Consider the following 19,956-nt stretch of genomic DNA (forward strand, 5'->3'; position numbering starts at 1 on the left):
GTGGTGGCTATACATTATATGAGGCTTTCGGCAAATAACTAGCCGATCACGAGTATTTCACAACCCGACGCTACTTCTTCGAGGCATTTTACCCGCGGATATGATTACCCGTGAATAAAATACTTTCCTCACTTTACAGAAGTTACCACAAGATAGTCATTTAGCGACAAAGGAATGACACTTGCGCAAAATGTTTCTCCTTTGTAACTCAATAACTTACTCTGCTTACTGCCACCTGTGCCAAGTCTTTTCACAGTGGGTAAATTTATCCACGGGTACAATGCCTCGTGCGAACGGTCGCTGGTGATCATCTGCTCAGCCATACGTTGTGAAACCATCTCTTAATTTTCAGCGCCTATCGAAACTCGTATCTATTCAACGTTGTGTAAGACACCTGCTGCTCGGATTAAAGTAGCGCGTTCGATTTCTGGTTATGGTGATTGCGTTGTGTTGCAGGAGGCGGTAAAATAACCTTTGTACTGAGATCTCTTTGCGCGTTGAAGAATCTAAGCTCTGAAGCAGTTTCGAGATTAAGCCTCAACCGCTTGACCAATTGAAGCCTCTGAAGCCAATGTTGCCATCAATGATATGCGTCCGTAGTTTTAGCTTTGAGCGTCGGATTATTTTTTTATCTGCGCTTTTCTAAGTCTTTATGCCACGTAATTTTGAAACTCTATCATTGTCTTTTGCAGTGGCTATATACTCTCGTACACCATCAATGGCACAAAAAATGCACGTGGAATCAAGTCGGCCGTGGTTATTGCGCTTCGACGATGGTACAGGTCTGTACAAAGAAAACAAAATGGCATTCCGTTGCCGTGTTTTTACTTCCATGATTGCCGCGAAAGTTTGAGCAAAAGTGGACCGCGATTTTCGTGCTCAGGTAGCGCCTAGTGTTCACATTACAGCCAGCCCGAGATTTCGCATTGTTGTGGTAAATATAAAAGCGTTCGCATTAAATGGGAATGATTATGAGTTATATTAAAGGATCCCTCTCCCTAGGCCTCACTTTATATACTAAGGTGAGTGTGCAGTGCGCTTGTGAGCGCTCAAGGTTGAATCGAGGATCCTCTTCACATTTCACAAAATCCTAGTGGCACAACTCCTCTTAAAGTCAGTTCTTATTGCTGCAATTCTGAAAAAGTACTTGCTTGCACAGATTGCACGGACGCATGTTCGCATCAGCAGCTCCATATACGAGGAGTTGCTGGTAAAGTTCTTGCGTTGACCAGAAAGGCGAGAGCTAGAGTTATAAAATGGCACATTTACTGAACATACTCTCCACTGCGACTGACACACTTAATACAGTGCCGTTGCAGTTTTTCTAGGCCGTTCAAATAGAAGCCGTTTCGTTGGGCCTCAAACCAGCTCTGAGCAACATGTTTGACGTCAGAAATGCCCTCGAAACGTCACATCTTCTGGTGTTTTTTTCAGGTTCGAAAATAGATTATAGTCCGAAGGGGCCAGGTCAGGTGAGTAGGGGGCATGGCGGGCCAACAGGAAACCGAGAGCGTTCACTTTGGAAGTCACAGTGTTGTAAGTGTGCGCAGGTACATTGCCCTGTGAAAAAAAAGGGGGGAGTGGATCCCATTGGTCAACTTTCAACGGCGTTTCGTCTTAATTGCTTCCTTCAGCTGATCCAGGAGGTTAGCATAACATAGGCCGGCAATAGTAGAGCTCCGAGGTAAGTAGTCAACCAATAGAATACCGTCTTTGTCGCAGAAAATCGATATACCAGGTCTTTTAGGCTGATTTCTGGGAACGGAACTTTTTCGGCCAAGGGGACCCACTGTGGCACTATTGCTTGTCTGTTTCTTGGTTTCGGGATCATAGATGTGGAGCCAGGTTTCATCCCCCGGTCACTAAACTAGACAAAAAGTCAGTATGCAGCTTCGAAATGGACCAAAATGGGCCGAAATGGCTTTGGATGTTTCAACTTGTTCCTCCATCTGACAAATGTTCGAACATTTCGGCACCCATTTCTTCGATAGTTGCACAAAGCTAGAATACTGGAGATGACAAGCCAAACACGCTCCTGTGATATGCCCAGTATCTGGACTATTTTGCCTACGGATATTCACCGCTCCTGAATAATCAGTTGATGGAACGCATCGCAGGTTGCCGGGTCAGTTGAGGTTTGGGCGGCACTCACTGCGGGGCTCATATTCAACGGTGAAATGCCCAGTCTTCAAAACGAGATATCGAGCTTGAGATATCGAGATATGTTTGTGATATGTCAGTGTGAATGTCCTTTGTTGATTTTCCTTGGAGAAACAAAAGCTTGGTGATGACCCGTAACTCCAACGACATAAAACATGCGTGTGCCTCTACCAACACAGTTTCTGATTGAAAGATTAAGAAAGACAGCTTTACGAATCACAAACGTCTGATATTTACAGAGTTACATACTAAGATGTTAGGCTGTCATATACCCCCCCACTCATTCTTCTATTTCATATGGAAGTGGGGGGGGGGATAAATCTGAGAAATTATTAGCACCCCATCAATTGTGGACATAATTTATTTCTCCAGACTGTTCTGATAAAACGTCGTCTGTTTTCTCAAGGACATCTGACTTGTACACATTACAGAAAAAAGTAACCGCTCAAAAATAAAAATCATTTCATTCAAAAATGTAACTAATTACAGTGACCGATTAGTGCTCCACGAAAGTAATCGAGGAATTAGTTAAATGTAATGGATATATTCGACGTTACAGTGCTGCCAACATTTATTGCCATTAAAAAACCAGAATAAATAAAAGGAGCTGGTCTGGCTCTTTAACTGCGTTCGCTGCAACTCTTCCCACTTCGTTTTAACTGACAATTTCGTTCAGAATCTTCAATTAAAAATATATAAAATTCTGGAACGCCAAAACCACGATATCCTTATGAGTCACGCCGTAGCGGGGGCCTTCGGAATAATTTTGTCCGCCTGGGGTTCTTTAACGTGCACCCAATGCACGGTACACGAGTGTTTTTAGATTTAGGCCCCATCGAAACGCGGCCGCCGCAGCCGGGATTCGATCCCGCGCCCTCGTACTTAGCAGAGCAACAGCAAAGTCGCTACGCTGTTTTACTACCACGGCGGGCAGTAAAAAAAAAGCAAGAGACCAGTTAAAGAGCTAGTTAACAATGTAACTGATAAGAAGTAACTCATTACATTATTATTACAGTCTGAAACAGAGGTTCAAATCACATGGTTTGTAATTTCCTGCCTTCACTTCCCATCATCGATCGCCTCGTAATCTGGTGGCATTTGAAACCTTCAGCCCATTAATTTTTTCGTCGTAGGGTACAGACAGTCCAGCAGTACGCCGAAACGTAAATATATATTTTAAACCATTTTGGTCGGCGTATGCATCATCCGACTAAAATCGCCGACCAGCCAGCTGGCTGACTTGGCAGCCTGTAGGTAGCGAGAACAAGAAAATTGAAGAGGCTCAATGTGGTCCTCGCGAATAAAGTCAAAGTACAAAAAAATAAGAACGTAGTTACCTTTGCTGACTTTAGTGTTTTGACGTGGATGCTTTGGCGCAGGTGAAAAAAAATGTCGATATTCTTTTCTGTGACACGACAGCACAAATGAACCACCACAAAAGCTTCGTCTCATCGGACCTCGCTGCGTGCTTTGTCAACTTGTCTGATAGTGTGTTGATTTGGCTTGTCTCGTCGTGTGGTCCGATGTGCGACTTTAGAAAACCGAATGCACCTTTGGCGTGAAATATTCATAACAACATTAAACCCGCAAAGTTCTGGAATAGAACAACTAAAATATGACTTTGAAAATGTCAATGCACCTTTCACATCAAATGTTTATGAGAACTTTATACCCGTAAAGTTTCAGAATTGAAATCCACGCGTTCCGTAGATACCGCGGCCTCCGCGAGATGCCGCGACGAGCCCGCTCGCCATCAAAACGCCCTTGAAACTTTGTGCTTGGATAGGGCTTGTTGCGTTATGTCACTCCAGGTGCATGGGCGTTGCCACGAAATCCGGCCCGAGTTCGCAATGTTCGCGTTGAAACGTCTGTCTTTACGAGCGTGAAAAAGACCCCCCCCCCCCCCTTCCAGACAAAAACCAGAATGATTTCCTGCACCGAGGGTTGTTTTGGTCGGCGGTGCGTGACAGCACGAAAAAATTTCGGGTGGGGGGGGGGGGTGAAGCCCCATAAGCCCCCCCCCCCATCCCTGGCTACCACCCTGCCAGTGGCCCCAGTAGCACATACCCAGTCACACGCACATACTCAGTGGCTCGAGGGGTACATGTATACGCAGTGGCACATACACCCAAGTTGGCATTAAAACAGTTTAGCTGAAGAGCGGCACATACTCAGCGGCAAATGCTCAAGTTGGTGTCACAGTGGTTCATTGAAAAGTGGCACATCCCTAAGGTACATATTAAGTAGGCCCACTGCTATGTACCCAAGTTGGCGTCGAAGATGCTCAGTGAAGAGCGGCACATATCCGTTGTCTCACACCTAGTGACACATATTCAGTGGCCTTGCAGAGCACATACCCAGTGGCACCACATTGTGGCACTACATAGTGGCACTACATAGTGGGGGCGCCCCGGTGGCACATTATCCAAGTTGTCCTCTAAGATGCTCATTGAAGAGCGCGATATACAGAGTGGCACATACTAATGGCCCACCCCAGTGATGCAATCTCGGTGGTCCTAGGGGCACATACCCAGTGACAGATACCAAGAGGTCCCAGTGGTGCATCGGCCCACATAATTTATAATGCACAATCTTCGGGATCGGCCCATAAAAACGGCTAGATACCGGTTAGAGAAAACTAGGTTGAAATCAACAAGAATGTTCCGCATTAAAATAGTTGTATTAGAAATGCCTGCACCATGCAATTTAAAAGCCGGGCGAACTCGCCGTTGTTCAATGGAGCTACGTAAGCCCCCCCCCCCCCCCCGCCTAGCGTCAGTCCTTGCTCCTCAGATCACGAGACCCATGGCGCGAGCCTCGTGCCACGCGGCCACCAGGAGCTGAATCACTTCGTCCTCATCGGCTACGACAAGGTCTCGTGTCGAATACCTCGCTGCTTCTCTACTCTGTACAAACGATTTGGCTTCTTCCGGCTACGGCACCGGTTACGGTACAATCGATGACATTCCATCTGTTTCTTCCATATTGTCTCTGCGCCGTAGCTTTGGTCGCATTGCATTGGTGCTTTGTTCAGAGCGACAAGCAAACACTGCCTTCTCATCTGGATTCAAGATGGCATCGTCGAACGGCGCACAAGGAAACAGAATGTGGGAACTCACTGACTACGAAATCCAGCGATCTCCCCAGGAATTGCTTCCAGAGTCTAGGCTGGTAGTCGTGGACGAAAGTGTTCGCGAAGAGCTCACGTGCGCCATTTGCCTCGGCCTTCTATGCAACACCGTCGCGACGAGATGCCTGCACCGGTTCTGCGAGGAGTGCATCACCACATCACTTCGCCGGTGCAACAAGTATTGCCCCACCTGTCGCCGCAAGATTCCCTCGAAGAGATCGCTGCGGCGCGACCATCGCATGGACGCTCTGATCGCCGTGCTCTACCCGAACGGCGACGATGAGGAGGACGAAGCGAGACGCGCGGCTGCACCTCGTGAGTCGTCGAGTAGCCAGCCGTTGCAGGCCGCGCTACAGGGCATGCCTCGGCGAGGAGGCGAGCAGCACGCTTTGCAAGGACCACCGTACCAATGACTTGAGTGGGCGATGCAAATGGTCGCGTGCAATAACAACCATTTCTTGTGCGTGTTTACTCCTCCTGCTCTTCTTCCACATCCCAATGCTCGAAAATTTGCAGCATTTATGAACATCCGCTAAAAGGAATGGGACAGGTATACAGTCAATCGGCTTTTTTTTTGTTTCCTTTCTGAATTTACGTATCGCGTGTTGGTTAAATGAAAACGGCTAAATAAATGTGACAGGTGGAATATGGGAAGACAGGAATGTCTGTTTCTCCGACGGCTCCTGTCGAACGCGCGCTTGTGTAGACAGCTGCATGGTCTCTCCAGGGTCTCACGTTTTCTGCTTGCGAGCCGCGTTATCAGCGGAGTCTACGATGTCTTTTTGTACGCGCTGCGTAACATTAACCCCTAGGGCTGTGACAACAGCAAAGGTCAGAAGGGCCCTTAGAGCGAAGCTGTATAGTTGCACAGCGGTTTCCGTGTGACGGCTTTCCGACAGGCGCCACTGCTTTTCAACTGCAGTGAAGCCTCGTCACTACGAATATCACATTAATGAACTTTTCAGAAATCCCCTGCTGACTCCTTATGGTTTCAATGTAAAAATATAGTACTACGAACTTCAGAATACCGAACTTTTCACCAGAACAATCGTTATTCAGGTTCCGTGTCATGTTAACAGCGCCTCAATACTACGAACTAATATACCGAAATCTGGAGATTCTTGGATTTCCATGTATCCTTTACGGCAGCCGTAACAGTAGGCTACCAGACAAGGCACAGAAAGTGGATGCCGCGGCGCACGGGTTCAGACAACTTAAGGCGGCGCCCAAAGAAAAAAAAAGAACGTGGAAGAGTGGAAAACGTGGAAACGTGGCGCATCGGTTTTTGTGAGGGCATGCTCCGCCAAGGTAAGCGTCGCGTGGCAACGGAGGCGCGTCTCTTTCTTCTTTTGCACTTCTTTCTGCGGCCGTACCCGTCGTACTATAACCTGACAGTGGAGTTGGATGGATGGATGGATGGATGTTATGAGCGTCCCCTTTGGAACGGGGCGGTAGGTTGCGCCACCAAGCTCATGCTATTATACTGCGCAATGTTCTACCTAGGTTAAATAAAAAAAAAACACTATGAACTCCCACAACCAAATTTTCTGATCCCCTATTGCGAACTGTGCTTTTGTACGTCTCCGTTTTTTGTCGTTTCCCAACTTTGCTTCCACCAGTCCTCCAATCGCCTCTTCCTAATCCCTATGCGGACATGTTTACTTTTCCACTGCTCTCGCTGAACCCAAGGGCTTCAAGGAGGCCAGTGGCGCCTAAATCGACCGCTGGGTAGACGCGGTAGACGTCTTCACATTCCAATAAAACATTCTCCATAGTTTCCCTAGCTTTACCGCAGCAAGCACATGCTTCTTCTTCCTTCTTATATCTCGCTTTATGGGTGCGTGTTCTAAGGCATACCGATCTCGCTTCGAAAAGCAATGAGCTTCCCTTTCAGTTATCATTAATTGTTTCTTTCCTGATTTGGTTTTTGCTCTTAAGTAGTTACTCATGGCAGGTTTCTTTTCCATTGCCGCCACCCATGAGATTATTTCAGCCTTTCTGACTTTCAACTTGGCGTTCTTTGCTGCTGTGTTGCCCGCCATACAGGCCGCATACTTGCTGATAAGCTTCCTAGTTGTTTTCCTCCACTGTGAATCAATGTATTTCCTGTACAGATAACTCAACACTCTTCCAGCCCATTTACTTTTTTCCATATTCCTCAGTTGTTTTTCATACTCAATTTTACTGCGAGCTTCCCTCACTTCACAACTATAGTCCAGTCCTTACTTCGGCATGTACTTAGACACGCATGGCTTAATCTTTGAGACAAGCATATGATTACTGGCAGGATCAACCAGGTAATCGTTCAACTGCGCGTGCACGCCGTTTTTGCGATGCCGAGGCCACCTTCAGGCGCCCCAACACGCTTCGTTCTCGCAAAGGGTAGCACTTTGCACAGTCCGAGACGACCGCGTTCGAGCTCGCTACGGCGCGCCCTCCCCGCAGAGCCGGGTATCGCCACGCGGCAGGAAGCACGCAACGTTTTCGATAGACTGGTTGTAGCGACTCGATCGCGGCTTACGGTTTCTCTTGAGCCCGCAGCACTGGCGGACCTACCGACACTTGCAACGTAGCCGAGACGGCAAAGCCGCCAGGCGACGGGTCACGCCCGTGTCTTCGGCGCTGTCGTATTTGACTCTTCCGAGGACGATGCGGAACACACCTCGATATCGTGGAAAAAGCGTCGTCCGACAACCAGCCCCTAACGCTTCAAGCGGATGAGGCTGCAGACGTCAGCTGTGGGATCCACGGGAGCGATACCGGGAGCGAGCCCGTCAAGCGTGTCCAATCTGTGACAACAAAAATGAATTTTTTTTTTATATGATGTAGAAAGATGAAAAGGGGGAGTAAAACTGCCGCCAAATCAGTTGCTATGCAGGGGAGAGCCCTTTCCTACATCGCGTAAAGCGCTCCATGCACCCCTACCAGCGACATTAACGCGTCAATAAGAAAGCTGCGAAGTAGCGGATGTCACTTCTTAGTTGCTGTCGAAGTAATATTATTGCCCTCCTTAATGGTAAAATCGATGGCAAACATGATGATGCATGATTGAACAATCGCTCTCTAACTTTCTGTGGAATTTATTGCGGGTTTAGGTCGCTTCTTTAGGTCAATTAAGCAAATTCGTTCTAGCATCAAGACATGCGCGAAATGGCGCGCTAGGCTCATCACATGATGACTCCAACGAAGAAGAGCGCGCCTAATAGGTTTCTCGGTATGCACTACACCAAGTGCTGCGAGAGTAAAATAAAATGGCACCAGCCTAATAAAGAGCGCGAAGAAATGACTGTATTTTTACCCTCATCACTTATTAAAAACATGCTAAGTGATTTATGTGGTGATAAGCTTGTTTCTGTTAATGTATATTGATTAAGCAGGCTGTTCACAAACTGTAGACCGAACCAGCTAGAAGATGCTCCATTTAGTGAAGTGCGCCTTCCCGCAACGCCGCCTCGGTCGCTCAGTCACCTGGGTCTAGCGAAGTGTACTTTGCAGCAAAGCCGGAGCGGCGCGCTCGAGCTCTGTAGCAGACGACGCGAAGCACCTCCCCTGGGTCCGTGTGCGCCTGCGCCGCTTCGCTTCGATGCGCCGCCGCGCCGGACACACTGGCGCCCCGCGGAGCGCGGCCACGGTGAGCCGTGTTCACCCTAAGAGTGGACGAGCCTGTACATATTAAGTAGGCCCACTGCTATGTACCCAAGTTGGCGTCGAAGATGCTCAGTGAAGAGCGGCACATATCCGTTGTCTCACACCTAGTGACACATATTCAGTGGCCTTGCAGAGCACATACCCAGTGGCACCACATTGTGGCACTACATAGTGGCACTACATAGTGGCCCCGGTGGCACATTATCCAAGTTGTCCTCTAAGATGCTCATTGAAGAGCGCGATATACAGAGTGGCACATACTAATGGCCCACCCCAGTGATGCAATCTCGGTGGTCCTAGGGGCACATACCCAGTGACAGATACCAAGAGGTCCCAGTGGTGCATCGGCCCACATAATTTATAATTCACAATCTTCGGGATCGGCCCATAAAAACGGCTAGATACCGGTTAGAGAAAACTAGGTTGAAATCAACAAGAATGTTCCGCATTAAAATAGTTGTATTAGAAATGCCTGCACCATGCAATTAACAAGCCGGGCGAACTCGCCGTTGTTCAATGGAGCTACGTAACCCCCCCCCCCCCCCCCCCCGCCTAGCGTCAGTCCTTGCTCCTCAGATCACGAGACCCATGGCGCGAGCCTCGTGCCACGCGGCCACCAGGAGCTGAATCACTTCGTCCTCATCGGCTACGACAAGGTCTCGTGTCGAATACCTCGCTGCTTCTCTACTCTGCACAAACGATTTGGCTTCTTCCGGCTACGGCACCGGTTACGGTACAATCGATGACATTCCATCTGTTTCTTCCATATTGTCTCTGCGCCGTAGCTTTGGTCGCATTGCATTGGTGCTTTGTTCAGAGCGACAAGCAAACACTGCCTTCTCATCTGGATTCAAGATGGCATCGTCGAACGGCGCACAAGGAAACAGAATGTGGGAACTCACTGACTACGAAATCCAGCGATCTCCCCAGGAATTGCTTCCAGAGTCTAGGCTGGTAGTCGTGGACGAAAGTGTTCGCGAAGAGCTCACGTGCGCCATTTGCCTCGGCCTTCTATGCAACACCGTCGCGACGAGATGCCTGCACCGGTTCTGCGAGGAGTGCATCACCACATCACTTCGCCGGTGCAACAAGTATTGCCCCACCTGTCGCCGCAAGATTCCCTCGAAGAGATCGCTGCGGCGCGACCATCGCATGGACGCTCTGATCGCCGTGCTCTACCCGAACGGCGACGATGAGGAGGACGAAGCGAGACGCGCGGCTGCACCTCGTGAGTCGTCGAGTAGCCAGCCGTTGCAGGCCGCGCTACAGGGCATGCCTCGGCGAGGAGGCGAGCAGCACGCTTTGCAAGGACCACCGTACCAATGACTTGAGTGGGCGATGCAAATGGTCGCGTGCAATAACAACCATTTCTTGTGCGTGTTTACTCCTCCTGCTCTTCTTCCACATCCCAATGCTCGAAAATTTGCAGCATTTATGAACATCCGCTAAAAGGAATGGGACAGGTATACAGTCAATCGGCTTTTTTTTTTTGTTTCCTTTCTGAATTTACGTATCGCGTGTTGGTTAAATGAAAACGGCTAAATAAATGTGACAGGTGGAATATGGGAAGACAGGAATGTCTGTTTCTCCGACGGCTCCTGTCGAACGCGCGCTTGTGTAGACAGCTGCATGGTCTCTCCAGGGTCTCACGTCTTCTGCTTGCGAGCCGCGTTATCAGCGGAGTCTACGATGTCTTTTTGTACGCGCTGCGTAACATTAACCCCTAGGGCTGTGACAACAGCAAAGGTCAGAAGGGCCCTTAGAGCGAAGCTGTATAGTTGCACAGCGGTTTCCGTGTGACGGCTTTCCGACAGGCGCCACTGCTTTTCAACTGCAGTGAAGCCTCGTCACTACGAATATCACATTAATGAACTTTTCAGAAATCCCCTGCTGACTCCTTATGGTTTCAATGTAAAAATATAGTACTACGAACTTCAGAATACCGAACTTTTCACCAGAACAATCGTTATTCAGGTTCCGTGTCATGTTAACAGAGCCTCAATACTACGAACTAATATACCGAAATCTGGAGATTCTTGGATTTCCATGTATCCTTTACGGCAGCCGTAACAGTATGCTACCAGACAAGGCACAGAAAGTGGATGCCGCGGCGCACGGGTTCAGACAACTTAAGGCGGCGCCCAAAGAAAAAAAAAGAACGTGGAAGAGTGGAAAACGTGGAAACGTGGCGCATCGGTTTTTGTGAGGGCATGCTCCGCCAAGGTAAGCGTCGCGTGGCAACGGAGGCGCGTCTCTTTCTTCTTTTGCACTTCTTTCTGCGGCCGTACCCGTCGTACTATAACCTGACAGTGGAGTTGGATGGATGGATGGATGGATGTTATGAGCGTCCCCTTTGGAACGGGGCGGTAGGTTGCGCCACCAAGCTCACGCTATTATACTGCGCAATGTCCTACCTAGGTTAAATAAAAAAAAAAACACTATGAACTCCCACAACCAAATTTTCTGATCCCCTATTGCGAACTGTGCTTTTGTACGTCTCCGTTTTTTGTCGTTTCCCAACTTTGCTTCCACCAGTCCTCCAATCGCCTCTTCCTAATCCCTATGCGGACATGTTTACTTTTCCACTGCTCTCGCTGAACCCAAGGGCTTCAAGGAGGCCAGTGGCGCCTAAATCGACCGCTGGGTAGACGTGGTAGACGTCTTCACATTCCAATAAAACATTCTCCATAGTTTCCCTAGCTTTACCGCAGCAAGCACATGCTTCTTCTTCCTTCTTATATCTCGCTTTATGGGTGCGTGTTCTAAGGCATACCGATCTCGCTTCGAAAAGCAATGAGCTTCCCTTTCAGTTATCATTAATTGTTTCTTTCCTGATTTGGTTTATGCTCTTAAGTAGTTACTCATGGCAGGTTTCTTTTCCATTGCCGCCACCCATGAGATTATTTCAGCCTTTCTGACTTTCAACTTGGCGTTCTTTGCTGCTGTGTTGCCCGCCATACAGGCCGCATACTTGCTGATAAGCTTCCTAGTTGTTTTCCTCCACTGTGAATCATTGTATTTCCTGTACAGATAACTCAACACTCTTCCAGCCCATTTACTTTTTTCCATATTCCTCAGTTGTTTTTCATACTCAATTTTACTGCGAGCTTCCCTCACTTCACAACTATAGTCCAGTCCTTACTTCGGCATGTACTTAGACACGCATGGCTTAATCTTTGAGACAAGCATATGATTACTGGCAGGATCAACCAGGTAATCGTTCAACTGCGCGTGCACGCCGTTTTTGCGATGCCGAGGCCACCTTCAGGCGCCCCAACACGCTTCGTTCTCGCAAAGGGTAGCACTTTGCACAGTCCGAGACGACCGCGTTCGAGCTCGCTACGGCGCGCCCTCCCCGCAGAGCCGGGTATCGCCACGCGGCAGGAAGCACGCAACGTTTTCGATAGACTGGTTGTAGCGACTCGATCGCGGCTTACGGTTTCTCTTGAGCCCGCAGCACTGGCGGACCTACCGACACTTGCAACGTAGCCGAGACGGCAAAGCCGCCAGGCGACGGGTCACGCCCGTGTCTTCGGCGCTGTCGTATTTGACTCTTCCGAGGACGATGCGGAACACACCTCGATATCGTGGAAAAAGCGTCGTCCGACAACCAGCCCCTAACGCTTCAAGCGGATGAGGCTGCAGACGTCAGCTGTGGGATCCACGGGAGCGATACCGGGAGCGAGCCCGTCAAGCGTGTCCAATCTGTGACAACAAAAATGAATTTTTTTTTTATATGATGTAGAAAGATGAAAAGGGGGAGTAAAACTGCCGCCAAATCAGTTGCTATGCAGGGGAGAGCCCTTTCCTACATCGCGTAAAGCGCTCCATGCACCCCTACCAGCGACATTAACGCGTCAATAAGAAAGCTGCGAAGTAGCGGATGTCACTTCTTAGTTGCTGTCGAAGTAATATTATTGCCCTCCTTAATGGTAAAATCGATGGCAAACATGATGATGCATGATTGAACAATCGCTCTCTAACTTTCTGTGGAATTTATTGCGGGTTTAGGTCGCTTCTTTAGGTCAATTAAGCAAATTCGTTCTAGCATCAAGACATGCGCGAAATGGCGCGCTAGGCTCATCACATGATGACTCCAACGAAGAAGAGCGCGCCTAATAGGTTTCTCGGTATGCACTACACCAAGTGCTGCGAGAGTAAAATAAAATGGCACCAGCCTAATAAAGAGCGCGAAGAAATGACTGTATTTTTACCCTCATCACTTATTAAAAACATGCTAAGTGATTTATGTGGTGATAAGCTTGTTTCTGTTAATGTATATTGATTAAGCAGGCTGTTCACAAACTGTAGACCGAACCAGCTAGAAGATGCTCCATTTAGTGAAGTGCGCCTTCCCGCAACGCCGCCTCGGTCGCTCAGTCACCTGGGTCTAGCGAAGTGTACTTTGCAGCAAAGCCGGAGCGGCGCGCTCGAGCTCTGTAGCAGACGACGCGAAGCACCTCCCCTGGGTCCGTGTGCGCCTGCGCCGCTTCGCTTCGATGCGCCGCCGCGCCGGACACACTGGCGCCCCGCGGAGCGCGGCCACGGTGAGCCGTGTTCACCCTAAGAGTGGACGAGCCTGTACATATTAAGTAGGCCCACTGCTATGTACCCAAGTTGGCGTCGAAGATGCTCAGTGAAGAGCGGCACATATCCGTTGTCTCACACCTAGTGACACATATTCAGTGGCCTTGCAGAGCACATACCCAGTGGCACCACATTGTGGCACTACATAGTGGCACTACATAGTGGCCCCGGTGGCACATTATCCAAGTTGTCCTCTAAGATGCTCATTGAAGAGCGCGATATACAGAGTGGCACATACTAATGGCCCACCCCAGTGATGCAATCTCGGTGGTCCTAGGGGCACATACCCAGTGACAGATACCAAGAGGTCCCAGTGGTGCATCGGCCCACATAATTTATAATTCACAATCTTCGGGATCGGCCCATAAAAACGGCTAGATACCGGTTAGAGAAAACTAGGTTGAAATCAACAAGAATGTTCCGCATTAAAATAGTTGTATTAGAAATGCCTGCACCATGCAATTAACAAGCCGGGCGAACTCGCCGTTGTTCAATGGAGCTACGTAACCCCCCCCCCCCCCCCCCGCCTAGCGTCAGTCCTTGCTCCTCAGATCACGAGACCCATGGCGCGAGCCTCGTGCCACGCGGCCACCAGGAGCTGAATCACTTCGTCCTCATCGGCTACGACAAGGTCTCGTGTCGAATACCTCGCTGCTTCTCTACTCTGCACAAACGATTTGGCTTCTTCCGGCTACGGCACCGGTTACGGTACAATCGATGACATTCCATCTGTTTCTTCCATATTGTCTCTGCGCCGTAGCTTTGGTCGCATTGCATTGGTGCTTTGTTCAGAGCGACAAGCAAACACTGCCTTCTCATCTGGATTCAAGATGGCATCGTCGAACGGCGCACAAGGAAACAGAATGTGGGAACTCACTGACTACGAAATCCAGCGATCTCCCCAGGAATTGCTTCCAGAGTCTAGGCTGGTAGTCGTGGACGAAAGTGTTCGCGAAGAGCTCACGTGCGCCATTTGCCTCGGCCTTCTCTGCAACACCGTCGCGACGAGATGCCTGCACCGGTTCTGCGAGGAGTGCATCACCACATCACTTCGCCGGTGCAACAAGTATTGCCCCACCTGTCGCCGCAAGATTCCCTCGAAGAGATCGCTGCGGCGCGACCATCGCATGGACGCTCTGATCGCCGTGCTCTACCCGAACGGCGACGATGAGGAGGACGAAGCGAGACGCGCGGCTGCACCTCGTGAGTCGTCGAGTAGCCAGCCGTTGCAGGCCGCGCTACAGGGCATGCCTCGGCGAGGAGGCGAGCAGCACGCTTTGCAAGGACCACCGTACCAATGACTTGAGTGGGCGATGCAAATGGTCGCGTGCAATAACAACCATTTCTTGTGCGTGTTTACTCCTCCTGCTCTTCTTCCACATCCCAATGCTCGAAAATTTGCAGCATTTATGAACATCCGCTAAAAGGAATGGGACAGGTATACAGTCAATCGGCTTTTTTTTTTGTTTCCTTTCTGAATTTACGTATCGCGTGTTGGTGAAATGGAAACGGCTAAATAAATGTGACAGGTGGAATATGGGAAGACAGGAATGTCTGTTTCTCCGACGGCTCCTGTCGAACGCGCGCTTGTGTAGACAGCTGCATGGTCTCTCCAGGGTCTCACGTCTTCTGCTTGCGAGCCGCGTTATCAGCGGAGTCTACGATGTCTTTTTGTACGCGCTGCGTAACATTAACCCCTAGGGCTGTGACAACAGCAAAGGTCAGAAGGGCCCTTAGAGCGAAGCTGTATAGTTGCACAGCCGTTTCCGTGTGACGGCTTTCCGACAGGCGCCACTGCTTTTCAACTGCAGTGAAGCCTCGTCACTACGAATATCACATTAATGAACTTTTCAGAAATCCCCTGCTGACTCCTTATGGTTTCAATGTAAAAATATAGTACTACGAACTTCAGAATACCGAACTTTTCACCAGAACAATCGTTATTTAGGTTCCGTGTCATGTTAACAGCGCCTCAATACTACGAACTAATATACCGAAATCTGGAGATTCTTGGATTTCCATGTATCCTTTACGGCAGCCGTAACAGTAGGCTACCAGACAAGGCACAGAAAGTGGATGCCGCGGCGCACGGGTTCAGACAACTTAAGGCGGCGCCCAAAGAAAAAAAAAGAACGTGGAAGAGTGGAAAACGTGGAAACGTGGCGCATCGGTTTTTGTGAGGGCATGCTCCGCCAAGGTAAGCGTCGCGTGGCAACGGAGGCGCGTCTCTTTCTTCTTTTGCACTTCTTTCTGCGGCCGTACCCGTCGTACTATAACCTGACAGTGGAGTTGGATGGATGGATGTTATGAGCGTCCCTTTTGGAACGGGGCGGTAGGTTGCGCCACCAAGCTCATGCTATTATACTGCGCAATGTCCTACCTAGGTTAAATAAAAAAAAAAAACACTATGAACTCCCACAACCAAATTTTCTGATCCCCTATTGCGAACTGTGCTTTTGTACGTCTCCGTTTTTTGTCGTTTCCCAACTTTGCTTCCACCAGTCCTCCAATCGCCTCTTCCTAATCCCTATGCGGACATGTTTACTTTTCCACTGCTCTCGCTGAACCCAAGGGCTTCAAGGAGGCCAGTGGCGCCTAAATTGACCGCTGGGTAGACGTGGTAGACGTCTTCACATTCCAATAAAACATTCTCCATAGTTTCCCTAGCTTTACCGCAGCAAGCACATGCTTCTTTTTCCTTCTTATATCTCGCTTTATGGGTGCGTGTTCTAAGGCATACCGATCTCGCTTCGAAAAGCAATGAGCTTCCCTTTCAGTTATCATTAATTGTTTCTTTCCTGATTTGGTTTTTGCTCTTAAGTAGTTACTCATGGCAGGTTTCTTTTCCATTGCCGCCACCCATGAGATTATTTCAGCCTTTCTGACTTTCAACTTGGCGTTCTTTGCTGCTGTGTTGCCCGCCAAACAGGCCGCATACTTGCTGATAAGCTTCCTAGTTGTTTTCCTCCACTGTGAATCAATGTATTTCCTGTACAGATAACTCAACACTCTTCCAGCCCATTTACTTTTTTCCATATTCCTCAGTTGTTTTTCATACTCAATTTTACTGCGAGCTTCCCTCACTTCACAACTATAGTCCAGTCCTTACTTCGGCATGTACTTAGACACGCATGGCTTAATCTTTGAGACAAGCATATGATTACTGGCAGGATCAACCAGGTAATCGTTCAACTGCGCGTGCACGCCGTTTTTACGATGCCGAGGCCACCTTCAGGCGCCCCAACACGCTTCGTTCTCGCAAAGGGTAGCACTTTGCACAGTCCGAGACGACCGCGTTCGAGCTCGCTACGGCGCGCCCTCCCCGCAGAGCCGGGTATCGCCACGCGGCAGGAAGCACGCAACGTTTTCGATAGACTGGTTGTAGCGACTCGATCGCGGCTTACGGTTTCTCTTGAGCCCGCAGCACTGGCGGACCTACCGACACTTGCAACGTAGCCGAGACGGCAAAGCCGCCAGGCGACGGGTCACGCCCGTGTCTTCGGCGCTGTCGTATTTGACTCTTCCGAGGACGATGCGGAACACACCTCGATATCGTGGAAAAAGCGTCGTCCGACAACCAGCCCCTAACGCTTCAAGCGGATGAGGTTGCAGACGTCAGCTGTGGGATCCACGGCAGCGATACCGGGGACACGCTTGACGGGCTCGAAGCCCGCCGCATATCAAACACCCAGGTCGCTTTGTGGGCGACTGCTCTCTGGGACCCCCATTTCCCAGCGGCGTATTTCCAATTACTAGTAGGTACAGCGGGGCCTGGCAGTTGCGGAGACGACGGACGTTTGCGCGCATGCGCTAGTAAGAGCGGGTGCTAGAGAGGAAATGTGGGGAGTTTTGCTCCCTGAAAATACGACTCTTCCTAGGTACTACGGAGGAGTCTCTTGACGCGCGTTGTATGGGCTTGTCCTTAGGCGTGCCGGCAGAAGTCGCGGGGCGCGGTAGTGCTGAACTTAGCATCGCAAGTTGGCGGCTGGCTCGACGCAATTATATTTATTCGATCACGTTTTCACTAATGAAAACAACGTGTCATTATTTCGCATTATTGGCGGCGCCTCCAGGACACCAAAGCGGCAACGGGGACATCAAAGCTAGAAGCCGGACTGGTCCGTGGGTTGGGGCTCGCAGACGCCCCAACCCACGGGCCGCCCTGCTTCCAGCTTTGATCCCCCCGCTACCACTTGGGTGCCCCGAAGATCCTCGCCGCCTGCTTTAATATAACCTCAGGTCCTCTCCTGAGGCCTCCGTTTTCCGGTTATATGTGTCCTCCTAGAGCAGTGCTTGTAAAAAATCCGATCTATCGTCGAGACGAAAAAAGCGACCCGCGACTTATACAACACTAGTCAGAACGTTGTCCCTTCAGACACAGCGATCACCAAGCGGGCGTCCGCACCCACCGCCTCACCGCGAAGGCAGCCAGCGGCGGAGCGTATAAACCAACTCGACCGCACTCCGCAATGCCGGCATGTCTAGGGGACAAACGAATACAACGCGCTCTAAGAAGCCTCCTCTGCAGTGCCTCGGCTGAGTCATATATTCAGTCATATATTCAAGGAGCAAAAGCCTCCAGATTTTATCTCTCGCGCCTGCGCAGAAACGTCGAGCGCCGTGAAAAGCGCCACGCCCCGCTGTACCTACTAGCAATTGTAAAAACGCTTCCCCGGCGACGGCCGCGCCACCTGTGGGGTCGAAAGCGCAACTCTGGCATTAGTCCAACTTCAGTTGACGGCGTAGAATCCAGCTGGCGCATATGTTGTTATGAGCGCATGTGATTCGAAACTTCTGAACCACGTGCGCAACCGTCCTGCAGGTAAATGCTCTCATACCGCTGTTTTACGATGGCAAATGTGCAAGACATCGAAAGCTGCCCAGGAAAAAAAGCGTGGGGACAGCGGTACTGCTGCGTCAGACTAACGACCGCGCAGGGCTGCCTGCTCTCCGACTCTACAGATTTCCTGGCCGGCCGTGGTTTTGTGCTCGCGCTTCCTTCCTGGAGGATCGCACTAGAAAGTAATGTAGTCAGTAGACTGAAGTTTTTGGTCGAGAAAGAGTTACCGGGAAGCCGATTTACATATTTTTGTAAATGCTTCATATCTTTTAGAGCTACTTATTTTCCTGTACGAAGCATACTGCGTGGTGGCTGCAGGTGTTCTGGCTTGCGTGAGTCGCTGAGCACTTCACGCTGCGAAGCTCTGCTTGGGTTCCGGTTGACGGATACGGTTGCCCGAGTCTTGGGTGCCGGAGCGTCCCAAGGTCATGCCGGTGCTTCGGTACCTGTTAACAAAGTACTGCGGTTGCTTAACAGAACATAGGAGTCTAATACAATTTTTGTGCAAGTTATTTAAAAAAGCCTTTTAGTAATTCGAAAAGATATGGCGCCTATCATCCGTGGCCAATAAGGCTTTGCAAGCGTGTCAAAACAGCGCCTCAAAAGAACACGTTTTGTCTACGGTAACTCAAATAGTTGGCCAAGAATACCTATGCCTAATAAGCTCAGCCATGCCTGCACACTCAATTAAGGTGCTTGATGAAAGCATAATATGATAGTTGAGTGTGCTCACGTCCAGAGATACACTGTAGTTGTGTTTGCCTTGCTGGGAGTGACACTTCGCCAGCATAGTCACACCGGCGACTTCTTTCATGCTGTGAATGTGCCAGGCAGCGTAGAGCTGTTCCCCTTCACAACAAATGACAGGGCGTATCCGACTGTCTAATTCTGAGATTGGTTTGAAACAACATAGCAAAATTTGTGCCATTTGTTCATTTCAAAACAAGCATGAACATGCGATAACGTTGGCAGATCCCCGTGGGCAGCCTGAGTAGCAGGTCCGTCAGTGTCAGTTTTGACAGAAGGTGCCGCAAGAGGCGCTGACAATCACTGCTCGGACGCACCGCCTGGGCAGTATCAGGAGCGTATAGCTACGCGCATGGAGAAATCTAACCTGCGTACTCGGGGAGATGCTACACGGTCGCACTTTGCACTTTCCGGACGGTGTCGTTTATGCGCGCTTGCACTTTGGAATAGTTCAGGTATCTGCCTCCAGTGAGACAGTTGCGGTGTCCACGGCAAGCAATGTGAAAAACAAACAAGAAATATTGCGCTTTGAAGGCGACATGGAGCTTCCTTTTAGTTAGTAGTTTTGTCAGCGTCTGCTTTGCGCACGTCATTCTTATTATATGGTGGTGCGTGGCGGCAGATTCAATGGATAATAGCGACAGCGTGGATGGAAAGCCAACAGCAACGTTTTCGTGGATAGCTCAAACAATGACAACTTATGAACTGATGAATTAATGGGTGGAATGGCTCATTTTGGGGCTTTCACTATAACAACCTTTTAGAATAATGAATGTTTTTTGGCAGTCCTGTGTGATTCGTTATATGGATATACTAGGAATGTGTCTCGCACTGCTACGTTACT

At 49.6% G+C, this 19,956-nt stretch overlaps 1 protein-coding gene and 1 pseudogene across 1 annotated transcript in view; both read left to right on the top strand.

Annotated features, from left to right (window-relative positions):
- LOC142566637 (nose resistant to fluoxetine protein 6-like) overlaps positions 1-19,956 on the top strand; it is a 183,069-nt gene that overhangs the window by 27 nt on the left and 163,086 nt on the right. The window contains exon 2 of the mRNA XM_075677472.1: positions 693-782. Coding sequence (XP_075533587.1) covers positions 693-782 — 90 coding nt within the window. The remainder of the gene's footprint in view (positions 1-692; positions 783-19,956) is intronic.
- Positions 5,080-5,946, top strand: LOC142566609 (E3 ubiquitin-protein ligase RING2 pseudogene; annotated as a pseudogene).

Source organism: Dermacentor variabilis, unplaced genomic scaffold, assembly GCF_050947875.1.
Source record: "Dermacentor variabilis isolate Ectoservices unplaced genomic scaffold, ASM5094787v1 scaffold_13, whole genome shotgun sequence".
Classification (NCBI taxonomy): Eukaryota; Metazoa; Arthropoda; class Arachnida; order Ixodida; family Ixodidae; genus Dermacentor; species Dermacentor variabilis.